At 37.8% G+C, this 26,976-nt stretch overlaps 1 protein-coding gene across 3 annotated transcripts; it reads left to right on the top strand.

The window, feature by feature from the left end:
• The first annotated feature begins 4,395 nt into the window (after positions 1-4,395).
• Positions 4,396-26,641, top strand: rab11fip5a (RAB11 family interacting protein 5a (class I)). Of its 3 annotated transcripts, XM_081351220.1 has the most exons (6): positions 4,648-5,332; positions 12,924-13,435; positions 14,253-14,988; positions 17,570-20,488; positions 21,810-21,939; positions 23,962-26,631. In XM_081351220.1, the coding sequence occupies exons 1-6, from the start codon at positions 4,956-4,958 to the stop codon at positions 24,217-24,219; spliced, it is 4,932 nt and encodes a 1,643-aa protein (XP_081207346.1). In that variant the 5' UTR covers positions 4,648-4,955; the 3' UTR covers positions 24,220-26,631. The 3 variants fall into 3 exon arrangements, with proteins under 3 accessions (XP_081207347.1, XP_081207346.1, XP_081207345.1); XM_081351221.1 differs by lacking the exon at positions 17,570-20,488 and having other exon boundaries at positions 4,396-5,332; positions 23,962-26,641; XM_081351219.1 differs by lacking the exon at positions 23,962-26,631 and having other exon boundaries at positions 21,810-22,311.
• Positions 26,642-26,976: the final 335 nt, after the last annotated feature.

The following is a 26,976-nucleotide window of genomic DNA, read 5'->3' as shown; positions in this document are numbered from 1 at the left end:
ATTAAGTGATATATTCAAAAGAGACATCTGTCATCAGAATGATACACAGCTACTTGGAAAAGGGTGCATCATTATTTCTTCTTTTTTTATCCGCAACATTAAAGGCCATTATTTGCACTTAATCAGTTTCCTTTCGTTTACAGGCTTACTTTATTTTTATTTATTTCTTTATTTTTTTGCATTTGAACATGATGTTGAGAACATGTCAATTTTGTAACTTGTAACTATATAAGTTATCAGGTTTAAATTTATGTTTAAATCTTAGATTGAAACATGTCTGTTCAAATGATCTTATTCTTTATATAACTGATTATTGCTATTTTGTATTTTGCTTGATTGTTTCTTTTATGCTGTAAAGTGTCCTTAAGTGCTGTGAAAAGTGTCGATAAATAAAAGTTATTGTGTGTGTTATGTAATATTGTTTCAAAATTCAAAAATGTACTGCTGAACCAGAGATCTGGCATTTATGAGTACACATTTCTGTTTTAAAAACCTACCAGTGGAGGGCAATGTGACTGAATAACATGTTTTAACATTGCTAGTGGAAGTACACTTGTTTTACTGCACTCAAAGTACACATGCATTAAACTTCTATTTACAAAATTAAGTGGATTGCATGCAATAAAATTGTGACAGAATTTATTGAATTGTGCTGCTTTACTTTAATTAGATAAATATAAATTAATTAAATTAAAAATGAATTTGAATGACAACAGTGTCAAAATGAAATGATCAATAAGTCATGGCAAAATATGTTTTACATTACTTTTGACTCTTGATAATTTAAGTAATTTCAATTTCAACTTTTTTATATAAGTTATACAAGATTCAAGTTTCAATTTAAGTAGCTTAATATAATTTAATTGTAAATGACGTACAGCCAAAATGATTATGCTTAGAAAATGTAAGGCAGCAACTGAGCTTAAGTTTTAACAGAGAAGGAAAAATTACAGAAAAGTATGTTTTAAAAAATCCCCCCCAAATATTAATAGGCCTACTGAATTCGGTTTTGGGCCTATATTGGTACACTTGTTAGATAGTTAAATCTAATCAAATTCTATAAATCCACCATCCACACTTTAGTAATAGTAGCCTAATATAAAATCTGTTGAAATGTTAAAAGACTTTTATGTTTTATAATAGATATAATTTTAAGCTTATTTTGATTTGGGTAACGTGATCGCTTGTTGAGATTATTTGTGTTCCCTCTTTATCGTATGATTGACACGAGAGGTTGTTAAGTGCCGCTTGTTCCCACAAAATGCTTCCGCGCGCAGTTTAGCGGATAATTAAATTCTAAATCGAGTTAAACCGCTCAAAGAAAATCTTGATGCCTCTAGTTTGAAAGTCGACACCGCGAGTAAAGCCCTAGAACACAGAAAAGCGCAGCGTGCGACCAGCTGCGTCAAACAAGTGTGCGCTTTGAGCCCGGAGCAGCGGCCATGACGCCAGTCTAGTACAGGACAAGGCCTCGAGACGCGTCTGCAGTCTCACGAGCTGTTTTGACAGGATAATATCCGTCTGAGCGAGCGGAAACATGCATATTATTAATCGTCTCACTTGGGGATTTCGAATTCGGTTTATTCCCATGAGACCACCAGTTCATAAACAAATAGAAGAACCAGCAAGACAATGGGACACATGTAGCTTACCTTTCCTTCAAGACCTCCGAGGCTTCACTGCCTTTATAGGCTTTTTCCATCACTGTAATTTTTACTTTAAAGGGATAGTTCACCCCAAAATTAAAATTGTGTCATCATTTACTCACGCTCATGTACACAAACCTGTACAGTTTCTTTCTTCTGTTGAACACAAAAGAAGATATTTTGAAGAATGTTGGTAACAGTTGACGGCACCCATTGACTTACAGAAGAAAGAAACTCATACAGATTTGAAACAGCAGGAGGGTGAGTAAATGATGACAAATTTAGATTTTTGGGTGAACTATTCCTTTAACAAAGGATATATAGGCTATATCAGAGGCCTTGACCAGGTTTTCAGTTCATGAATGACCAACCATTAAACTCTTTGCTTTCAAAATGCATTAGCCTAAGTGCAAATATACATGTTTGACAAAATTCGACCTAGCCTATATTAATTCAGTTTCACTATTTAGATTCTTCTGTCTTATATTTTGCTTGTTAGAAATGCTTGACGACTAGATCATGGGAAATAGTCTGTGTGTACGTGCAAGTGTTTATTTCTGAGTGACAGGAAGTGTGTCAGTCACAGCTGTTCAAGGCAGTGTGCTTTAAAGTAGATTGGGTCAGGTTGAATATGAGTATGTTCAGAAGAATGAGGAATTTCATTATGTAGAAGCCACTCTGTGATTCTGATCCCTGATTAAGGATCTAATTACCCAGTTTAGACTGTAAGTGGTCTATTTGCACTTTGGTGCTGGAGTTGAACCCTTTCCAGATAAGTATGTGTGAGAGAGGGTCCATGTGTGTGTTTCTCTTGGCCCAGATAGTGCGCTTATGAATGTCAGCTTATGAATGTGCACAAATGTTTAGTGTGAGTGTGTGTGTTTGATCGAAGTGAGGACAATGCGCATGTAAGGGATTCTTGTGGAAAGAGACATCTTATCTCTAAGAATAGCACAGTTAGAAGTTAATTAGGTCTAAAGTAAGACATCATTAGGGAGGCAGCTTATTCTTCAGCTTATAATTGTCATGTAATGTCATCAAGCAAAAGCAGAGATTGAGATTATTGCATTATTAAACTGACAATTTAAGGGTTAGTTCACCCAAAAAACGAAAATTCTGTCATAAATTACTCACTCTCTCATGTTGAAACAAACCCATAGACTTTTGTTTATCTTTGGAACACGTGAAGATCTTTTTAACGAAATCTGAGAGATTTTTGTCTGTGCCTCCATTGAAAGTCTGTTCACCCAAAACTCTGTCTCGAATGCTTCAAATATTTCATTAAAGATTGTAAAATAAATCCAAATGAATAGGGCAGTTTAATCCAAGTCCTCTTAAGAGGTGTGAATTAATAGGCTTTTATTCATATAAATATTGATCAGCGAACATATAGAGCACATCAAGTATGGTAAACAGAAGCTCAACCGTACTTGCTTGATGCACAAGAATGAACCTCATTGGTTCTCATGCTTGAGGTTTCGTTTACCAAATTTGAATGCTATGTATGTTTGTTGATTAATGTTTATATGTGAATAAAAGCCTCAATTAAATCAGTTCATCATACAAAGTGATAGTGTTTCTTCAGAAACTTGGATTAAACTGCTAGTTTCATATGGATTTATTTTACAATCTCTTTATGAATGTTTTGAAGCATCAGAGTTTTGGGCAAATTACTTTCAATAATGGGACAGAAATCTCTCAGGTTTCATTAAAAATATCTTTGTGTTCCAAATATCAACGAACACTTATGGGTTTTGAGTGACATGAAGGTGAGTAATTTTTATTTTTGAAGTTGTGGTTGTCAGTGCTATTTTAGTGCATTGCTTCAAACCCACTTCACGTGTCAGAGGTCGTGACAACAGGTTTCCGGTTCATGACAGATCATTGATTAAAATCTCCTTGCTCTAAGTGCAAATATTGGCAAAGGCTATATTAACAAACTCCTCCAACCATTGCTCAGACAATATAACCTTAGTATAGCATGTTACTTCTGTTTATAATTTGTGTGAAAATCATATATTGCTACATTGTAAACAGGATGCTATCTGCTATTTGGTGCAAACAGTATCTACCACAATCTACTCTGTAATCTACCTTTTTATACCTTGGTGTAGACAGATGCTTTATTGTTTTTCATTTTATTGTTTTTAAAATGTGGAAATTGTCCTGTGGTGTCATATTACTCATTAATTGTAAAATTTTGTCACCAAAAAATCTTTAAAAAAAGGGAATCTCTTGGGGATCCTTGATGCTGCTAATTAGGACCCCAACAGGAAGTAAGACATATTTCAACCTTTTAAGCTAGGTAGAGGGTGAGTGATTTTATATGTATAATTAAATTTGTAATGTTTATGTGGAATGCTTAGTGATAGAAACAATGTCTAAAAACTCTACCTTAAACATTTTATTAAGTGTATCACTAGAATTGAAAAGATCCCTTATACCAAAATATAAAGTTTAACTAAAATCTTAGTTGTGTTCAAACTAAAACTACATGGGGGGTTGTTAAGTTGTTATTAAATTAGATATTATGAAATGACTGATATGAACCAGGAAGAGAAACACCATGTGCCAAAGTTGAGTCTCAAAGTTTTTTTTAACATTTATTTGTATAGAAATTGTGTCTCTCCTTCAATATTAAATTATTTATCTTCTTATTTTTTACACATTTTTGAACATGATATCCTACTAAAGAATTCATTCATTTGTAATGGTTTTCAATGTGGCCCAAAATTGACAAGAGGAGCCTGGTGGGTGAAGTTTTTCAAGATAGCACGAGGGTTAAAACCCTGCCCTGTATCAGAGGATTCCCGGTTTAAACTCCGCGCATCCTCGTATATCTGCAATATTATGTCATCGTAAGGCAGTGTTCGGATTCTCACGCAGGATAGCTCGCCTGGACGGCATTTTCGCGAAGTTCGACAACGAACGACTGTTTATTCAATCTGAGGTTGCCGAGTGAAACTGCTTTTCTTAAATGCACACGAGAGAACGTGTATTTGAGCAACACGCATGCAGCATGATGTAGCCGGGGTACCGTACCGCTTCTAGTCACTTCCTTGTCCTGCGGAGAGGATGAAGCAGTGACGTCGGTGGACCGGTCTGCACGGTGGCTGTAACGCTGCAGAGGGAAACCTGTCCGCCCGACCCGGACACAAACCAGCCACTTTATCGCGAGCTGAATCTTAAAAATGTTTCACTGTGGACCACGACGATAGGCTGGCGGTTACTAAGCGACGCTCGACCGGGAGATCAGCCGCTATCAGCTGCCCCACTGTCTATGTGTCTGTGTGCGGTGCACCGGTGACCATGTCCTTGGTAAAGAATGACGAGGAGCAGCGATGGGTGCCAACGCACGTGCAGGTAACTGTGCTACGGGCCCGAGGGCTGCGCGGGAAGGGTAAACACGGCACCAGCGATGTGTACACCATCATCCAGCTGGGCAAAGAGAAATATTCCACGTGCGTGATGGAGAAGACTACGGACCCGGAATGGGGCGAGGAATGCGCGTTCGAGTTGCAACCGGGGATCCTGGAGGAGGGAGGGCGAGACGCGTACCCACCCGGTAGTGGCGACCTGACCCTCACCGTTATGCACCGTGCTCTCATAGGACTAGATGTGTTCCTGGGCCAGGCTGTTATACCGGTAGATAAAGCCTTCCAGAATCGGAAAAGCATGAAAAACGAGTAAGTTTGTCTTTGCATTGACTGTTTATGTATTCATACGTCTGAAGCAGCAACTGTGGCTTAAGGAATAAGGGTTAATATGTGCCATTAGCCCAGTCGGATATGTTTTGCTCAGACTCAGAGTGCTGCAATCTGTTCCTCTGCAGTCACGCCCTCTTAAGTGGGCCTGGATGTTGACTGAGGAAAGTAGGGGAATTTTCATTGGTGTTTTCCTTTCCTGTTTCTGGAGGCTTATAAATGGTACAAGTTTTGAACATTTTTCTCATCAAACACTGCAGATTCAACCCCTGAGACCTGAAGATGGGTGTGTCCCACAAGGGAGACAGCCTAAATGTGTTAAAGGGTTAGTTCACCCAAAAATAAAAATGCCAGGTGTATGACTTTCTTCTTTCAGCCAAACACAGAGTTCTATAAAAAAAAATATCCTGTCTCTTCCAAGCTTTATAATGGGGAGTAAATTGTACCATTTTTTTTTTGAAACCCCAAAAAGCTCATCAGTCCATTATAAAAGAAATCCATACGGCTCCAGGGGGGTTATAATGGCTTTCTGAAGCGAATGATGCGTTTTTGTAATGAAAAATATCCATATTTATAACTTTATAAACTAAAATCACCGGCTTCTGGTTACGGCCATATGCGAGTCGAGTTCCGGGAGAAAAGTGACCCCTGACCCGACGCATGATGTATTGATGAACGCGGAAGCGCAGAGGATAGAGCAAAAGAAAACACCGGTCACAAATTGGAAGTCTAAAACAAACATTTTAAAGAGAAATGTCAAAGGATTTTGATATAATAGAAGAGAAGCTTGAGTTTGTTGCTCAGCCCTATTAGTTTGAACCGCGAGAGGCGTCAAAGCTTATGCTACTCCTACATCCTACGCCGGGTCAGAGGTCACTCCTACATCTTATGCCGGAACTCAATGGTCATTCCCAGAAGCCAGAGATTATAGTTTATAAAGTTATAAAAATGTATTTTTTTCTTATAAAAACGCATAGTTTCACTTCAGAAGGCCTTTATTAACCCCCTTGAGCTTTATTAACCCACTGTTGTGGGCTTCAAAATCTAAGGTACCATTCACTCCCATTATAAAGCTTGGAAGAGCCAGGATGATTTTAATATAACTCCAATTATGTTTAAATTTTTACAAATTAGTTTCAAGCTACGTTCATATGTGGTTTGAAATCCTATTCAAATCTCATTTCTGAAAATCTGTTTTATTCTGACCGTTCTGATTGGATTTTTCATAGCTTTTTTCTCACGCCACGTAAACACGTCAGATGTCATTACAGAAACAAGGGTGTGTTGTTGATGTGCATTTTGAGAATAAAGTTGCTCATGCCAGCCTCCTGCGTTTCTGCCGCTGCTTCATTAGACGTAGTAGTCCAGTGCCGTGGCTACACATTGTCATACTGTAAGACACTCCATTTAGTTTTGGCATAGGCCTTCCAATGCAACACCTTTGCAATAAAAACCAACACAGATAGGCTATTTCGAATAACGAAAGTGTGCTGCGGCGGGCCACACAAATCGGATCTGAACAGTTGCGATACACAGTGCGGACATTTAATCATTTAGATCAGATTCCATTCGGATACACAAATAAATGGATTTGGACTGACAGTTTAAACATATCTTAGAGGGCGTCCAGGATCAGTGTTTAGAAATGCTTGTTTAGATCTGTATTTTTCACATCTGCCTGATTCAGTAATGTGTCATCGCTTATGCGAATGAACAGTCTAGTTTTGCTCTGTCAGCTTTCTGATTATGTAAGATAAAGGCACAAGCAGGAAAATGAAGGCTTGGGTCATGTGCTGACTCTACCAGGTGCATCAGGGCTCTTTACCCACAATGCCCCTTTTTTGTGGGCTTCAACACAATCGCATGGCAATATGTAACTATTTCACTTTTTGGGGAATTTGTGGCTAATTCGTATGAATTTGCACAATCTTATTCATACTTTTTCATTCTATCTGCGTACACTCCAGTGTGTAGGGGCGGGGTTAGGTATAGACTTTTTATGCTTACTTTTTTCAAAATAAATAGTTTTTTCCCCGTAATATTCACTCGGTGCGAATTAATACGAGATCGTCACCTCATAAAATAGCTGTTTTCTCAAAATGGGGTTTGCTCTTCTTTCGTTTATGCTAGAATCTTAGTGATTCAAAGGTGGTTAACATTTAAGTTTCCTAACAAAATAAAAGTATCGCACTATTAATTAATTAAGTTAACATGCATTGACTGCAGTGTAGCTACTAAACTCATGTAGCATCTCAAACCATTTTAAAATGCATTTTTTATACTTACAAAAATAATTTGTTACAATGCACGACCATTTGTCAGCTACAGGATGTGCCATACTTGTCCATTCACATTAAGATATTATCCTCCAGTAACCAAGAGTTTTTGAGCAATAACAAAAGCATCTGTGGTATTAGATAACAGATATCAGAGGCTCAGAATAGCTCAAGATGGATGCTTGATCAGACCAGTGGAGCATGACTTCTTCATGTTTCATTTATTGATACATTTTTGAACATTTCTCATTCATCCTGAGGCTAAAGAAAATATATTCTTATGTGTTTCATTGTAGCATGCAGAGGAAAGTGTTTTAAGATGCATTTTAACCTGTGTGTAGAGTCTCTGTGCATATTTTTATGTGTATGATTCTGAGGAAATCTATTTGCCTGGGTGGTTGTGGATGAGTGAGGCTCTATATCTAGACTCTAACACTACAGCTGTGAGATATTTATTCACAGTATACGCCCCACTTCCTGTAACTGGCCACCAAATATGAAATCATTTATTTGTAGGCTATTATATAGGGGCCCTTCAGTGCTCTTCTGGTAACACTTCTTTTGAGATGTAACCAGAACGGATGTGTTTAACTTATTTAAAAGGTTTTAAAAAAAAGGTAGACCTACTCCTTTTTGTATAAGACATGAATAGGTAGTAATACCTCAAGAGTAGGTCATGTGACACAATGACAATTATTTTGTAACTGTATACTAAGGCCTACATAATGCTCCCAATTAAATATATGCACATGAATGACATTTTAGCCATAGTGGGATAGGCTAGTTCACCCCAAAATGAAAATTTACTCACCATTAAGTTGTTCCAAACCTGTATAATTTCTTTCTTCCATTGAACACAAAAGAAGATATTTTGAAGAATATGGGTAACCAGACAGTTGACGGCACCCATTGACTTCCATAGTAGGAAAACATACTGTGGAAGTCAGTGTTCAAGTCATCAGCTGTTTGGTTACCCATATTATTTCCTGTTCAGCAGGAAAGAAACTCATACAGGTTTGGAACAACTTGATGGTGAGTAAATGATGATGACATAATTTTTGAGTGAACTATCCAAAATCGCTCGCTTTCTTTTTATTTCTTTTTTGACTAGACCAGATGCACAGATTCTCACAGGCTCTGACTCAAAGACTCAAAGATGGAGGGTGTGTGTAAATTAAGATGTTCAATTTGTAGGATTAATATTTTTTAGCCCATATAAACTACAACCCCAAAGTTATACATGGAAGAACACTTGAGCCTGGGCCAAAACCATCAGGCCTGGGTAGCAGACCTCTATTCTCAATTTACTAAGTGCACTAAATGTTGACACTGAGGGTTTAATATTTGCTGTATATGTTGCTCACTTCTTGGTTCCTGGTGATTTCCAGATTGCGTGTTGGTATCTCCCCTTGTTTGTGTAGGTGAGGTGTGTCGGGTACTGATGAATCATGTAGTTAGTGTGTGGGTTGGCAAATTACCATTGTAAGACGTAACGATTAGATTACTTGACTCTGCACTTCATGATTAAAACTTGAATCCGTCAGATGTGAGTTTTCTATACTTGGCACTGATATAAAAAAGTGTTTCCATGTATTTACAGAATTTTTCTTTAAAAGACCACACTGTGAAAGAGCTAGTTCCGCTGGATGCCGTGTAATAAAGCCCACATCTAACCACACTGGGCAGGAGTCTGCTGCTCACCACAGAGGTGAAATGATTGTAGCGTTGAATCTGGGTTATTCACATTGATACTGGAACTAGTGGGTGTTTGGGGCCCATTGGTTTGGTGTGGTAAACATAAAAGATGCTACAAAGGAAACAAAGGACTGATTTGACTTGCTGACTAGACGCTTTTGAATCTTAAGCTCTTTAAAGAGACAGGCAGTAACATTTTGTGCTTCAACCACCACACAATGTTTTTAATAAAAAGTAAAAGAAGACAAAATATTCAGTAACTAATTTCTAGTTTAGTAGGTTCATGTTGCTTTTCTTTTGCTGGCCAGGCATTGTTTGATCACACCATTGTGCATAATACAGTTCATAATTCCTCTCGTAACTTAATAAACTTTGCAGAAAAGGTATTGCAGAAGCTTTTACTTCAGTTAAGTTCAGGTGGTAAAGGAAAAATGGTGGCTTAATTTATTTCACATTTTGTACATTTTGGATTTTTTTCGTCTAATTTGTTAACAAAAAGTTAATGCAAATTAACAATAAGAAATATAGGTATTATATTATATTATATAGGTAGCTATTTTTACAGCATTTTTTAATCAATTGTTAATGATATTTTATAAAAATGTCCAAGATCAGTTTAGTTCACAGTGCATTAACTCATTTTTACAGATCAACGTGTGATCTTAAAAATGTATTAGTAAATGCTGAGATTAACATTAATTGAGGGGCCGTTTACACAAAAATCACTTTCAACTAAAAACGGAAAACTTTTTTATGCGTTTTAGCCATTCATTTACACGACAACGGGGTTTTGGAGGCCTGAAGACGCAGACTTTTGAAAACTAAACCTTTAGCGTCTCTGTGTAAACTCCAAAAACACGAATTTGTGGATGAATATTAATTGTTCAGTCAATAGGCGCATAGTTTTAGTGGCATCATCAACCACTGACCTGGCAGCATAATACAGCCTTTTGAATCGTTTTCGCGTATCGTTTTGACAACGTTGTCGCCTGTCTCTTTATTCTATGGAATATGGTATTCACTGGTTTTATCTAGTCTTCAGTCTGATCACTTAAAAAATAGCACATCCTTGTTCAACAATCTGCCCAATTCGAAGTGTCTGTTATACATACTAATAGATTATTGTGCTTTGAGAAGGTTGTGTCTGCTCATTTTGAGTATAGGTCATAATAATGTTCATTAGTCAAAGGAACTATGCATAAATGATATAGAAATATATGGATTTTAAAGACTGTAAAAGGCATGGTGAGGCAACAGTGAGAATGGATGGAATATAATAAGGTACTCAGATCTATGAGACATAAAAATGACTTTGCTCTGTGTTTAAAGCGAGAGTATCAGAAATGCTGCGGATGTACGACCTAGGAGAACGTTGATTTCCTGTTAGAGACTGTCATTATTCTGGTGGTCTTTGATACTTTGCCATGACCGCAAGGCCGTTATATTTTTCTGTTTGTGCACATGTGTGTGAATATTTGTGTTTCCCAGATGGACTGCGTCCATCAACATCAAACTACCCTCATTTCAAGCCATAGTCCAATGAGACAGTGTGCATGTGTCTACATGTTGTAAAATGTACATTATAATTTATAAGTGAAATACACTCTGCAAAAAGGAAAGAAGAAAAGAAACGTCCTCTCTCCTCACTTTCAGCTATATATGGATTTGGATTGAATCCAAGTTATAATGCTCATCAAATCTACTTATAGTTCAACCTACATATAGTAGTGTCTGCATATTCAATTTGAACTGAGAAATTATTTTTAACACTGAAAAAAATAATAATAATGTATGTATCACCTTTACTAATTGCAATATAAAACAACATATCCCAGTGTCACTTCAATGTGATTCTACCACAGCAACAGAAGTGCACTGGAGTAATGCCAAATGTGTTTATTAGTAAATGTGAATAATTAATGGGCATTCATGTGTGGGTGGATCCGCCTATCTGTTCATCTGTTAATTGGTTAATTGTTTTCTTTTAATGTGTCAGCCAAGTTTCTAACAATAAGAAATTGTGTATAAGCGTGTGTGTGTGTGTGTGTGTGTGTGTGTGTGTGTGTGTGTGTGCTGTCTCTTGGAGTGTCTAGAAAAGCGATAATGCTGATTGAAGAAAGCTGACCTTCTTGTCCCAGCTCTGCTCTTGTCAGCGTGTGTGTGTGTCTGTCTGTATGTGTTTACATGAAAAAAACACACACAAAAAAAACACAAGTATCAGGAAATCCTCAATTAATTTAGCAGGGAGACCTTTTGATCTAAGTTCAAACATAAAGCTTGTGTATTTGTGTTTGCTTGAAAATGAAAACTGTATGTGAATGTGAATGTAGGGGAAAGGGCACATGGCAAAACATTGGAACATCAGATCAATTAATCTATCCTTTAAGTTCAACCTTCAGTAGATTGACTGCTAGAAATATAATGTTTCTCTCACAATTCCACCAATCCAAAAGACAGACATTTTTCGGTGTAATATTAAAATAAAGGAACTGATAAGCTGATAATTATTTTCATGTTATAACCGTTAAATGGCTGGTATTAAAATCCATACTAATTTTTTGTTTGTTTGTTTTTTTCCAAATTAAAGGAATAGTTAAAAATCAAATTAAAAGAATAGTTCTCAATGGATTAACTTCATGTGGCAATTTGATGACGGCAAAGCTATTCTAGATGTTAAAACAGGAAATGAGCATTCAAAATTAAATATCTATTATTATAATATCTGTCAATGTTTATTTTGTAAATTACAGTTATATATAATGTCAATATAAAATTGGTGTAGATACCCTGAGGATCTCCTCTGAAGCCCACCTTATGATGTTTTTTGAGGATTCTTTTGAGGATTCATTCTTTGTGTGTCTTCCTAAATCATCACACATCACTGAATATAAAAAATGGCAAAGGTTTCACAATGTAAAAATGTAATACAAATACTGCAGATATGCAAGGTCAGCATTCATTGCTGAAATTACTTTTGGCTTAGCAATATTTGGAAATGAATGAACTTTACTTTAGAACTTTAGATGCCTAATACTTTGATGCTTTGTTTTGATCTCTCTTAGTATATTGTTCTCATTTAAAGTATTATTTGTTCTAACAGAGTGAGAAGATGTACAGCAGTGGCCAAAAGTAATATCCGGCCTAGGAAACTTCTTCACCCTTTATTCAAATACTATTAACACTTTGTTAGATGTTGTAAGCATATGGCGTAGTTGTGCTTGGAGTCAATTTAATTGTGATAACACACAATGAAACATGCCAAATTGTGTGGATATGATTTTTGGGCAGGCTGTCATACAAACTTATGAACATGCAAAAACGAATCCGTGTTTAGTTTTTCCTGTGAGCTTTTTTTTTTTTTTTTTTTTTTTTTTTTTTTGGTAAAATAAAACCTTTTTGCCAAATAATTTTGTCAGAAATACCTTAACCAACTTTAATGTTTTGATTTTCCCTCATATGTAAAATATTTAAAATATATAAAATATTGTCCGCATATTTTGTTGATTTATTTAAAATTGTCATTAAAATTTAAAAACAAGTTTTGGCCACTATATAATTTGTGCCTCCCTTTAACAGTTTTCTTTACTCATTATTGTTCATAGGTGGCACCTGCTGCATTCTAAAACTGGCAAAAAGGAGAAGGAAAGAGGGGAGCTTCAGTTGACTGTGCAGTTCACTCGGCACAACCTGACGGCCAGCATGTATGACCTTTCCATGAAGGACAAACCTCGCTCTGCTTTCGACAAGCTCAGAGAACGCATGCGGGCTAAGAAGCGCTCTAGAGAAGAAGATTCCTCTTCCGCCATCGTCTCTGGAGGATACGGGTCAACGGTAAGTGTGCGGGGGCGGCTGCCAAGTGATGGGGGCGGCGAGGAAGACTACGAGGATGATGAAGGCGGGGAGATCCGCAGGAGTAAGATGAGAAGTTTTTTCCTGCGTGGGAGGTTGAGGAAGTCTTCAGACACCCGCTCAAGCACGTCACTGGGCTCCGAGAGCAGCGAGTCTTCATCGAGGGGTGGAAGCCTCAGCCCGACGGCAGGAATCAGCGTGGTGGTCTCAGATCTGTCCAACTCTCCGAGTAACAGCAGCAACCTGACTGCAGACAGCAGTCCAGGTATGCACAACAGCATTTGATGTTTTTTAAAGGATTATCCTGGGTTCAGTACAAGTTCAACTCAATCAATATAAAATTTATCTCAACTTGTCTCTGGTTTCATGTGTCTTAGAGATGTTGCCACAGTTCTTCTGGATTTAGTCCGCCATTTGAATATGCCTTATATACACACTACACACACACACACACACACACACACACACATTATAGAAATACAAACCTTTATGTTACATGCGATTAATCAATTTGACAGCACTAATACTAGAATATACTTTTGGTAACACTTTAGGGTCCAATTCTCACTACTAACTTGTTGTTTATTAACTAGGATATTGACTTTTTATTGGTACTTACAAATCACATATTAATGCCTTGTTCTGCATGGCCATATTCTACATCCTTTAATCCTACCCAATACTTAAACTTAACAACTACATTATTAACTATTAATAAGTGTGACCCTGCTTTTATTAAAATATAAGCTTCACATTTCTGCATTTAAATCCTTCAAAAATTGGCCCCATTAAGTTATATTGTATGTACCACAAAAAAAATTGTTTGGATTTATCCCTTGTTTTCTTAAATAAATAAAGTCAGAATGTCAGACTTTTCTCTTGGGACATATGCTGGACTCTCCAGTCATTCCAATCCTTTCTTACAGTCGACTGCATACTTGCATCCCTCCATCCAATCAAGTCCCCATGCTACATTTTGTTTTTCAATAATCTGTTTCACTCGGGTGTGTAACGTAGAAAAGATGTTACTGCGTCCATTACAGTGCGACTTTAAGAAAACAATAAAACTCTTTCTCTTTCAGAACACACAGTGGCTCCCTCACCACAGGTTTCTCCTGTCAGACATATGATGTACGACATCAGCTTACCAGTGCCTCATTCTGTGACGTCAGAGAACGACACCCCTATTCTACTTCCTTCAGTGTGCGTGAACGGGAATCCGGTGGAAACGTCTCCTCTTACTCACCACCCACCGTCACTCATACTACAGCAACCTCAACGAGAGTCAACCAAACCAGTAACTCAGTCAGGTCAACCACAGGCAACCAAGCTGCCAGTTAAGCCTCAGAAAACTCAATCAATTGAACAGAAATCCCAAGAAACCCGGCTATCCAAGTCCGAGTCAAAGCCAAGGCCTGAGCCCCAGCTCCCAGCCCTCGGGGTGCTTCAGAAGGGCTCTTCTCTCTCCCTCTCCCTACAGAACCTCCCTCGCCGTGGGGAAGAAAAGCAAAACGGCGGCCCTGTGGATGGCCGTCGCTGGTCCTTCGATAAACCCGGAGAGGAAGAAAAAGCTGCCATCGTAGCAGCATTAGAGCATGCTGGAAGAGTTACGGATGAGGCAGGGATGGAAACAGTGATACCTGCTGGAGAGACAGAGACTCAGAGCAAGAAAAGGAGGGGCCTGTTTTCACACGAGAGAGGTGATTTGGCTGGGAAAGGGCCAATCAGGAGTAAAGAGGAAGCAGAACACGCTCAACCACTTGTAGAAGTCAAACACAAAGGATGGTTCGGCTCCAAGGACTCGCACAGTAAACCCAGGTAACATACTTTTGTCATATTTATGTTACAGATGCCAAATAGAAGTGTGTGCGTGTGTATTTGTGGTTCGGTGAGAGTAAACGCTGTGACATACAGCCATAGATTTAGTTTCAGCATCTGCATTGCAGAGGGAGGTGTTGCCTGGAAACCTGAACTCTTGAATTATTTCCTTTAACTTTCTTTCTTTCTCTCTCTCTCTCTCTCTCTCTCTTTCACACGTGTTCTCCCTAAATACCAAGCTACGACTTCTCAATTTTAATCGGAAAGTGCTATTTTTGTATTGCAGACAGATGGATCTGAATGTGTGTGTGGGAGTGTTTGTGTTCGTTATGAATGGGAGGAGTCAATCCGTTTAAATCTGTCACTGACCTAAACCAGTATAACTACATTCTTGTTTCTGGTGTAGGTGTGTATGCTGTCCATTGTTTGGTAAATATTTTCTTTTTTCATGGGTGATGGTGATCACACTCTGTTTCATTTTTCTGAGCTTTGGTTTGGGGTTTTGAAAAGCAGGGAAATGCCTCTTCATGCTGTGCAACAAAAATGTGCACACACACGCTCATAAACTGCATTAACTTTTGCAATTGCAAAAACTGGCTAATTAAACAAATCCCTGCATTAATTGCTAAAGGTTGCAATTATGTCACATCTACAAAAAAATGAAAACTTGAGAGGAAAAAAGAAAGCAATATTGACTAATTAAGGTCTGTGAATTCTAGGCTTATCAAATTAATTTCATGTTGAAGTTTCCTGCTGAGGTCTTGGAGCAAATTCCACAGTGAGCTTCATTATGTTGTACTCACTCTGAAGGGCACTTGAAGTGAGATTACCCAGAAGAGAGCAGCATTACATCTCATATTTTCACATTTGGTACATGTGCGAAGACGTCATTGCCACTTTATTTTAAATCCTATTTATTAAACAAAACAGGCGAATACTTTTGCTTCCAATGTTGTTCTTTTGTGTCTTGGGTTTTGAAAGTCCAAGTAAAACCTTCTCCTTTAAAATAATCATACTTGGTTTCTGGACTTATCATAAACTGCACAATTCTTCATTGAAATGACAGTCATCTGTACTCTTCGCTAATAGCCCTGAGGAAGGGTTTTTGGCAGAATTTAGTTGCTTACATTTGACCCTACTAAATGTGCCATATTTGCGCACAAATGTTTGCATACTTGCATCTGTCAAAGATGCAGAATTCCTTCTGGAATTTGATACTTGATTATGTAAAGATCAAAAATAAACTGTTTACTATACAAATTTATTCATTGTTGAGCCTAGTTGGTGCGCGCTTATTAAAGCATATTCAGTTATTATGCACAAACATATTTACAGGTAAAAATTGCACTTCTGCTGTTTCTGACATTAGTTGCATAATAATTTATGGTGGAATTTCAGTGCAAAAAAACACAAAAATTCATCAAATAGCAGTGCCGTTTCTGGGCTGCAATAATTTGAAAAAAGTCCCTTGAAATCCTGATTGGAGTGAGATAAACGGATTTACACACATAGATCTCAAAGATAATATAATCTATGCTGATCAAGTTATTATTCACCCATGAAATGTCCCATAACTGACTAAATCTTCATGGCTAATGACCTATAAAATGGATACAGGTTAAGCCTTGACCTAACATAAAAACAGTTTTCTTTTGAAAATCACCATTTACAATGCAGTTTAGCTCACAAGTATTGTTAATATTTTCCTAAGCAACTGGCTTCTAGCATGTTTTTATTAACTGTGACATCTAGTTCAAATTATTTCATAGGTATTTCTTTTAAGTTTAGCTACTGGAACATGTCAAATACCCCAACCAATATCACATGCTCTCTTATGTTTACTTGCTTGAAGCAAAGAGTGATTTAGTTTATGTATGAACTTTACTAAAAGGGCAAAGATGTCAGTCTGTAAAAGTCTGTTGTTTGCTTGATCTTTCTTTCTTTTTTCTATCGCTCACCTCCCCCTCTAGTACGGTTGGGTGATTTGTTATGGCCTTTTCAATCTAAGCGTTTCTACATGTCTTAGTGTACTGCTTGCCACATCACAAGGCACTATTGCATGCTAATTCTTTAAACTTCATTTGAGTACGCATTAGTAAATGTATAATACTGTAATATATTTAGTAGTTGTCATATGGCATATTATCATGTGTATTTCAAGATGTTTGGCATCGCTTTTTAGGAAACTATCTGACCTTTTGCGCTCTGATTTTATACTGCACATAAAATTCATCATAAAATGTCATAAAGATATCACATATATACAAAAACAAACATACTATCCACAGTAAGTACACTGGAAACTGCTTTTCTTTAAGGAGTTTTATGAGAAATATGATTTTGAGCACAACACAATTTTAACACAATTATTTAGTGCCCTCTACTTAGAAGTTTCCTATAGCAAACATCTTTTTTGTTTAGAATGCATGATGCACAATTGTTTTTTTTAGGGATTTTGCATTTTAAATGGTGAAGGTCACTGGTCATTGCACTTGGCCATCATTGTTTCTCACTGTTATTAAGGGTTTAATGGAGGTCACGGTTTCTAATGAAGTGCACTGTATATACCTTCCTTTCACAGCCCGCTGGTGTCTCCTCGGTCACACTCAGGTGCCAGTGCAATCTGTCCAATTGTACCCTTGAACTTTAATGACCCTTCACAGAGTATGGCTGACAAACACGCTAATCCCTTCACTTCTCTCCCACCCTTTTCTGAAGCCAATCCCTTCCTCCCACTTGCACAGCAGAATCCTTTTTTTCAGGAGCTTCATTCTGCTGCTCCTTTAACTCCCGATGTGCCCTCTCTCTTTAGCTCACAGTCTGGCGGTAATGCCACCCCAGATTTGCTAAGGATTGGAAACAAAAAAGGACCTTCCCAAATGGATTTTTCATTTGATCCTTTAATTTCTCACTTCGAGGGAAAGACAGAAAAGGATGAATTTGAACATTTAGCTGAGGATAGACTGAAGTCTTCAGATGAGGTGAATGAAACAACGAATTTGGTTACACCCCCTCCTGTCCTTCTGAAAACAAATAATCAAGAGCCCTCAGGTGCTTTGGGTGGCTTAATGGTGTCGGATACAAATGATCTAACTGATTTAGAGCAAACTGCTTCAGCAAGTACTGTAGAGACACCCAAGGAAACTGCTGCTGACACAATTCAAGTTTCAGGAAGTGATGTTAATGATATTTGCTCTAGTTCTGACAAGCCTGACCACACCGATCACGGGGCACATGGCTTCCCAGAATTTAATATGAATTTATCCGAAATCTCCTTACCCGAAAATTCCAGTTTAGATTTTTCTGAACTGAATACACTTGCATGCCCTTATCCTGCACTGTCACCTCGCTCCATGAATGAAGACCGTTCTGATGCTGCAACTCTTAAAGACCAACCAAAGATGTCCCTAAACTCACAAAATGCCAAATCAGATGTCACACAGCCATCATTATCAGAAGCAGACACCGTTGACCTTCTTCATAGTATCTGCAATGAGCTCTCAGACGGGGTGTCTGTGAATCCTGAAACATCACAGAGGCCCGAAGCACCCGAGTCTGCTACAGATATTGAGTCTGTGATAGACCATGAGGATCCTTTGCAATTCTGTAGAGACAACAGCTCAGGTGACACCCTGAAACAGTCCACTGTGAAATCTGAATCCCTAAGTGGAGATCTAGACCACCAGTCTATTGAGCCCTGTCTTTCTCCGCAGAGTGACATCATTCCAGGTAATATAATACAATGTGATGAAGAATTTTGGAGATCAAATGCCTCACTCATTCAAACTGTGGCAGTAAGTGGAAAGTCCCTAGTTGAAACCACTGAGCTTTCAAGAAGCCATGTTCAGTCAGCACCGAGTTCCCTAGTGTCAGCTGCTTTGCCAGTGAAGAATGGGGAGAAAACAGATGCAGTTATGGACACCATGCTTCAGAATGAATCAGGAGATGGTCTCTTAGAGGGTGGGAGTAGTAAAGATATCCGTTCTGAAATCGAAGAGTCTGTTCCTGAGAACCTATTTGATGGCCCTTCCTTTCCAAGGCTCTCAAAAACCATGTCTAATGACATGCAGGAGGGCAAACAGAAAGTCAGTGAATTGCCCACAAGTCCATGCAAGAATGACTTAACGGGTAATCTACTCGCCAGCATCAGTGAAGAGCAAGAAATAACAGATTTTAATGGGACAACACATCCTGTAAAACATCTCCTTCCCACCACTGGAATTAGAACAGGGACAGACAAGGATGCATCAGATCCAGACTTTGTGCTCTCACCTGGCAGTGTGCTCCTCCACAGCCTGTACAAGAGTGCAGAATCAGACCAGTACATTACTTGTGTATCTCAGCAGGATTCAGTTTCCCCTAGCTTTGAGCTCACACAGGATGTGAAACCCAAACATAATTGGTCTGTAGAGGACACTTCAAAATTTGAGTCCTTGCCAAACCATATCTCTAATGCCATGCCAAAAGATGACACATCTGTAAAGGCTTTACCAGAAATGGCTTGTAAGCAAAATCAGGTCATAGAAGAAAACATTAAACCATTTCAAGAAGTCTTGCCAAAGCCAGAATCCCCTCAAGATGTTCAACCAAGAAATTGCTTATTGGACCTCCTGCCAGAAACACATACCTTTACACCAAAATCAGCCCCCCCATGCAATACATCATCTGAGAACATGTCTGACGTGATAAAGTTAGATTTTGATGAAGCAATGGTACAGTGCAACCCTTCACGGGACAATGTTGAAAAATATGACTTTTCCAAAGATAGGATGCCAATTGTTGTTACCTCAGATATGATAGCAGAACTTGAGGCTCAGCTTGCACCATTAGATACAGAAACATGTCTGGTACATAACTGTAAAACCTGCCCAACCAAACAAAACGATTCCCAAGAACTGCAAAAAGACGAATCCCGTAATATTAAATCTGTTGGGATTTTATCGGATGGCAACCTACATTTAGCCAGGCTGACTGAACCTAACGAGTTTTTATCCGATTGTGCATTAGAACAAACCTCCAGTATCACACAGGACCTTGTCATAACTGATTCTGGCTTGAAAAACATCTTTCTACCCCAGCCAACTGAAAAGCACATTCTTTGTACGATCACAAATCCAGTCGCAAACCTTGAATCTGCAGAGAGTCTAGATAGAAATGCTGAAATGTGGACAACCCCAGCTGTTCAAGATTCAGAGACACCTGACTTATTTCCAGTGAACTGGCCCTCTTTACCAAAGCCATCAGCACCTTCATTCTGTGAACAGCCAACGCTGGCTTCAAGGCATGACCACAACCTTAACTTTACATCCTCTTTGTTCGACCTTTCACCTGTAGCTTCCTCAACACCACATATAGCAGTATTCCCCTTTCCCATAATTCCCCCTACCACAGCATTACCACGTCCAGATCATGCTCCTCTTCCTACTATGCAGCCTGTGAATTCTACATCATACAATCCTTTTATCCAGGATAAAACACAGACATTTGATCATCAGAGCAGGTGAGGTCTCAGTTCGTTTTGTTGTGGTTGTTATGGGAGATTGGCATATCTGATGCACATCTAATGGGCACATCTGGAGATCTTTTTTTTTTTATTATTCCTTGGGCTTTCCAGTCACTTCCATTCAGCTTTAAAACTTTTTGTCTTCAATGATGTTTAAAGGTAAAATCTGTAATTACTGAAACGGGTCATTTCCACAGTAATATGGAAATTTTGGCTAATACTGACAACTAATAATTATTGATAGGTAGGCCAACTAGAAAAAATATTTGACTGTTATGTATAGGCTTAAATATATTGGATCATTAAAAATTCTCATTTATTGGTTGATACAGATAAGACCGGCATATGGTCCGTCCATGCTAGAAATGATTTAGGTGTTGGGATACAGCACTATAAAATGATGTTCCACATACATCTACAATTTCTTCAGTCTTGCCAGTTTCAATAACTACAGATTTCCTGTTTTAGCAGATATGTGGTGCAAGGTATGTTTCTTGTGAAAATGGTGTTATGGGGTTGGGCAAGGTGTCTTTTGGGACTCCTTATTATATGTGCAATCGATGCACTTCACTTTCTCGGCTTGCAGGGTGACTCTCTTTCCCTTCATCCACATCTTCTTTCTTGTGTTAATTTGTTTGTGGTAGCAGCATGTCTACTGATTTCTCCATGGACAATCACACATAGGCTCACACTCTCTTGTGAATCCTACAGTTGGGATGGGGGAGCCTCACTTCAATTAGCAGGTGTTAACCAATTGAGTGACTTGGTTCAGTCCACAGGAAGCTTGCCTGAGTAAATTTTAGCTTCATATTTGTTTGCTTGATTACCCTTACTGCAGCTAGTCTAATGAGTTGTTGGATTATAACTGAAGGTAACATTTATTGTGTCCTAGAAGAGCTCTCCTTGTCTCAGAACTAAAGGCTGTTCTCAACAAGAACTATAACTTTAATTATAACGATAATAACTATATTAGCGTCCACACCTGTGGATGATATCATTCAGTTAACTCGTCTGCTGTTTAAATTGTTCAGATTTTTCCAATTATATTGTTTCTCTGTGCTGTTATAGTTGTTGTGTGGACTCTGCTATTCTTTTATATTTAGAACGATTTTTAGAACTGTATCTTTATCATTATATTATCTTCCTTAGTGTGAATGGGCCTTAAGAGCTTTTCTTGAAAACATCTTAAATTGTGTGCTATTGTGAATAAATTGATTGACTTATTATGATTAAATTGATTGACTTATTATATTAAGCTGTCACCATTCTTTTTTGCCCTGTACCCTTTCTAATCTTGCTGTGTCAATATGTCTTTTAGTCCGCACCCAGTGAAGCCATTGACACCCCCTGATGAGAAAAGGTCAGAGGGTCGCTCCGTACTAGAGAAGCTTAAATCCACCATCCACTCAGGACGAAGTCACCACTCAGATCAGGATGCTGACAAGAAGGTACTGCATGAGTATGAAGCAGTCTGTTTTTTTTTTTATGGTAAATTTGCCTTTGAACACATGAATTCATGGACACTGATGAACCAAAAAACATTTTTGTCAACTTTCACTTGTCATGTCTCCTTAATGGCATCTAAATACAGTTCAATACAATGCAAACATTTTTCCTACTCTGTCATTATTTTAGTAAAAGTAATATTTTTGCACACATTTATTTCAAAAGTATTAGATGTAATTTTCCCACATGTTCTTCTGATCACCAAGACTGCATTTATTTGATCAAAAATACAGTAAAACAATACAAATGTGAAATATTCCGGTTTAAAATAACCATTTTCTATTTCTATTTTCTATTTATTCCTGTAATGTCAAAACTGAATATTCAGCATCGTTACTCCAGTCTTCAGTGTCGCATGATCCTTCAGAAATCATTCTAATATGCTGATTTGGCGCATTTCTTATTATCAAACAATTGTGCTACTTAATATTTTTGCAGAAACCATTCCATTTTTGTAGAAACCTATCATGCTCAGACATGACTCTTTTTTTTCTTTCTTTTTAATATTTAGATGAACATTCTGTAAATATAATTTACTAACATTAAAATGTTTAAATGTTAATCAAATTAAAACAAGCACTAGTACTAGTAGTTACTACAATGTAAAATATTACAACTGTAAACTAATTTCAATTGAGGAAACTGATTGCTTCAATTCATTTAAGTTTACAAACCAATAGTTATGAGTTCTGTAAACTTATTTCAGTTGAGTTCACTAAAATAATATTTCCTAAAAAACAATTGAACTTCACTCAAATATTTTATCTTGCTGAAACTCAACTGAATTGATTAAAACTATATTCCCTTATAGTTACCTGTTAGTTAGCTAGCTACTTAGCAGGCTATTGCTTAACATGTGCTAATACCACAAGAGACTATCGCCTCTCTATTATATAGCATGCGAAAAACAGAACGCCAACAAAGTAGTATGTCCAAATACATAGTATTCGTAGGCGAAAAGTCCCCTGATGACCTACTACTTCCGGCGAGATTCTGAAGTGCACATTCAATGGACACTTTACTATCCCATGAGGCCACGGGAGGGGATTTATGAATGGAGGTGAAGCGACTCAACTGACGCTGGTAGGTCACATGATAATGATGGATGGCGGATGTAGTACGTCCGGATTACATTCATACTACACACATTCATACTATATAAAACATCCTTTTTCGCGAAGTAAGTTTAAATGCAAATGTAATACCTACTCAGACAGTACATGATTTTGGTGGCACCGTATCACTGCATTGGTAAGTGCAGTTACTACTTTTAAACAAAGCAATGTATAGTCTTAACATGTTTTGGCCCATCCTCGATCTAACCACAGGCTCTACTCTTCAGCACAATGGTAACTCCCCAAAAACTCAGACATAACAGAAAACCTTTTAAACATAGCAACAATAAACACTAACAGATCTCTGCCTGCATTAATCTTGTGCAAAAACATAAAATAGCATTTCATTTAAAGGTATAGCGGAGGATTTTTTACTTCCAGGTGGATCACCTATACTATTGGTCCTCCTAATTGCCAATCATTCTGGTGAATCAATCAAACTTTTCAAAAAGTGGAGAGGGCGGGTCTTATCTAAAATTCGGAAAGATCCTCCGCTATACCTTTAACATTTACTCTCTCTACAGAGTCTGAAGCAAAGTATGCTGGGAACTAGAAATCTGCCTTAAGCTTGATTCAGTTTGAGTTCTGCTTAATATAATCAGTAATTGAGTTCACATAACTTTTTCTATTAAGTGCAATGAAGTTTCAGTAATATTTGATTGAATTAACCCCTTTCATTTAATGAATTTGATTGTTTGGTTTTGCAGTGTACTACTGTACTTCTATGATAGTTCTGTCATTTAAATCCATCACCATGATCACAAATCAAAATATAATTCAGAAGTGACTTTTTTCTCAACATCAAAATAGTCTTGCAATGTAAATCTTTGCTTGTCTTTCTTGTTTTAGCCGCTAGTGGAGGGAGGAGGCTCGTACTATCACCTGAACCACAGCGATCTGGTTAAATTGCTGATCCAGCGAGATACTGAGCTCAGGCAGGAGCGGGAGGACTACGAGAAGCGAAGGGCACTGCTGGAGAAACGTGAGACGGAGATAAAGAAGATGAAGCTTCTGATCCGAGATCTCGAGGATTACATCGACACGCTGCTCGTACGCATCATGGAGCAGACCCCCACGCTGCTGCAGGTCCGCAACAAGATGAAATGATACAACAAACGCCTTCACCATCCTTCCATAAATCCCAGGTGTACGTCACAACCTTGCACTGCTACAGCAACCATATAAATGTAGAGAGGTATCTGGAGCTAGGTGATGGACATGGAGGAGAGGGTGTAGATTTGCTGTTCTTAACTGTGTCCGAAAATACCTGGGCTTCTATGGGGTCTGTATAGTACTGCAGGTTTGCATTGATGGTTAAAGGTCGGCACTCTGCTGCTAAACTTCAAAGCTGGTTTGATCCATTCACTCACCAGACATGTCACTAAGATACATGATAGTCCAGCTAAGCACCAAAACCACCCGCCAGTCGAAAGGAAGGCAAGACTGTGACGTGCCAGTCTTCTAGTGCTAGTGTGAATGGTTTTTAATGCACGAAGAGAAGCATTGCGTTTTGTTTTCTATCACGTTTTGACATGTAACGCTCAGCTGCTTAAACAAAAGAACAGGTTTGAGAACTCGAGGTGGCTTGAAAGCGTGCGAGAGGGAGCGTGAGACGAATCAGCCAGTTTTGAATCTGCTTGTGCCTCCCTACATGTCCCTGCACTTTACTTAAGAGCTTAAGGGCAGAGGCTCACACCAGCCGACCTTCTAGCTTTGTTTTGTAGGTCGGTGTCCTTCCTCTTCCTTCCTTTGCTTGAGCCAATGCACGTACATCGCTGCCAGTGCTTTCAGGTGTAATGAATAGGATATATAATACTGTATTCATTGCATATATGCCACTCGGACAAAATGCCAAATGCTGCCTTATCATACAGTATTTTCTCCATTCTGTTGTCGCTTAACTCATCACTTTTAATTAAATTGCACATTATATTACAAAAAAAAAGGTGATGAAGTGTTCAAAGTTTAACTTTCCCCAAGACTGTTAAATAACAAAATGATCAAATGGATCTGAAGAGAGAACGAAAGCCATGAGAATGCAAATGCCAGAAACTATCTGCTCTAAATTAACGTTACAGGATTGTCAATACCGCAACGGCTCTGTTAATGTCACTGTAATGTTATTCTGGTGTTTTTATGATGTTGCCACCATCAGTGTTGCCACTGTCTGTGTACAATGTAGCACTATATGTAGATATGTGATAGAGGCGTAGGCCGCAGCACTTTCAAACCTCACACTGAGGCATTTGCAACAATTCTTTCTCAACAGCTTAGGAAGTGCACACAGTCAAACGCACACGTTCATTGCACAGACTAATAATCCTCTAAACACAGGATATTAACGGTGTTTCAGTGCTAGTCCCTTCTAGAAAGCTTGAGATTTATCAACATATTTCTGATTAGAAGCTTTTAAGGACTTGTGTGCTCTGAAGGTTTGTCTCTCAGACTATTGAAGGTGAATCAATGAATGTTCATTTAATAAGGATTAAACTTAAAAGTTTACAAGTTTTCAAGAATATGTTACGTTTTAATCATGCAAATATCTATTTATGGTTTTTTATTGTATTTTGCTTTGTGGGAAGGTCTTCTGTCACCTTTATTTTGGGGGTGGTAATTATTATTTTTTGCTCATTTTGTTGAATGCTGTTTATGTACATCATGATTACTAAGCCTAGGATTCCCTTTCTAAAGGTCAGTAGTAACAGAAAGCAATAGATGTGAAGGCCAGGCTTTTGCAGAATTTAAGAGATTCATACTTTTCTAGGTCTAAACAGATGGAATGTAATATGAAATATTTGCTTAGATTGCCACTGTGTCGAACAACAGTTTATATAATAAATATTCACAAACACACACAGCCTGCAGCCTATTAAGAAAGTGTTCAAGTGCCCTTGGCTGAATGATATCATGAGATGTGTCATGAGATGTGTGTGTAGAAGAAGATTTGTATGCTTTTAATGGTGAAGTTGATAATCAAAGCTACATTTTATGTAGTACAAACTCTGGAACTTGCAAATAAAAATTTGTGTTTACTAGACTACATTTCATTTTATTTTTAGAGGTGCGGAATGTCCTTTTTCTGTTAAGGTACTTTAAAACCTAGATATTTTTTAAAGAATTACAAAGGGGTTATTTTAAAGTTGTAAGAACGCATTGGAAAGAAGTTTGATGCCCGAATCCTCATTCTTAAAAGTATAGGCTCAATTCTTCCTTCTTGGTTGTAAATTTCAGTGGATGAGAATGGCATAAATTAACCTCACATATTAAGTAGCGTATAAGCACCGAACATGATAGGAATGTTCAGATGAACAATTTGTTTTCGGTGCAAAATATTTGAAGTGCTTCCCTGAGGTGCTGTTTGGTTGGATGTTTAGGGTGTAGTTACATGAGTGTCCACTGGAGGTTGTGATGTATTTTTTTAATTCAATGCCTCATCTGAGAGATGTTCAATTGACTTTTGGTGTACTCTTATGCATCTCTGCTAGGAAAAGGTCTCTGTTGATGAAATAAACTTTTCACTTTGGGATGCATCTCTGACTGTCCTTATTTGGCAAAAAAAACAAAGCACTCATATGTCTTTGTATGCAGTGATATTGAAAATTAAACCACTATTCAAACACTACAACACTGTCAACTACACTACTGTATTATATATTTGCCTCAATGATTAGATGATATATTTATCTTTCAAGCAATCATAAGTGAAACAAATATGCTAAAGATTCCCCAAGAACATTTGTGATCAAGTGTTTTGCACTGAATGGGTTAATTTTTTATATATTTTTAGAGAGTATTACTAGGAGAACATCATTTTTTAGCACAATTAATATTACACAGCTTGTAGACAAGCAAATTGGGGAATGA

Source organism: Scardinius erythrophthalmus, assembly GCF_964197995.2.
Source record: "Scardinius erythrophthalmus genome assembly, chromosome: 21".
NCBI classification, from domain to species: Eukaryota; Metazoa; Chordata; class Actinopteri; order Cypriniformes; family Leuciscidae; genus Scardinius; species Scardinius erythrophthalmus.
This window is presented reverse-complemented; position numbering and strand designations above follow the sequence as displayed.

Bases quoted from the DNA above. Each gene is read 5' to 3' on its own strand.
- rab11fip5a (XM_081351219.1), top strand. From the start codon at position 4,956: ATGTCCTTGGTAAAGAATGACGAGGAGCAGCGATGGGTGCCAACGCAC. The intron at 14,989-17,569 runs GTAACATACTTT...TTCCTTTCACAG, and splicing joins GACTCGCACAGTAAACCCAG to CCCGCTGGTGTCTCCTCGGT. The intron at 20,489-21,809 runs GTGAGGTCTCAG...TATGTCTTTTAG, and splicing joins ACATTTGATCATCAGAGCAG to TCCGCACCCAGTGAAGCCAT.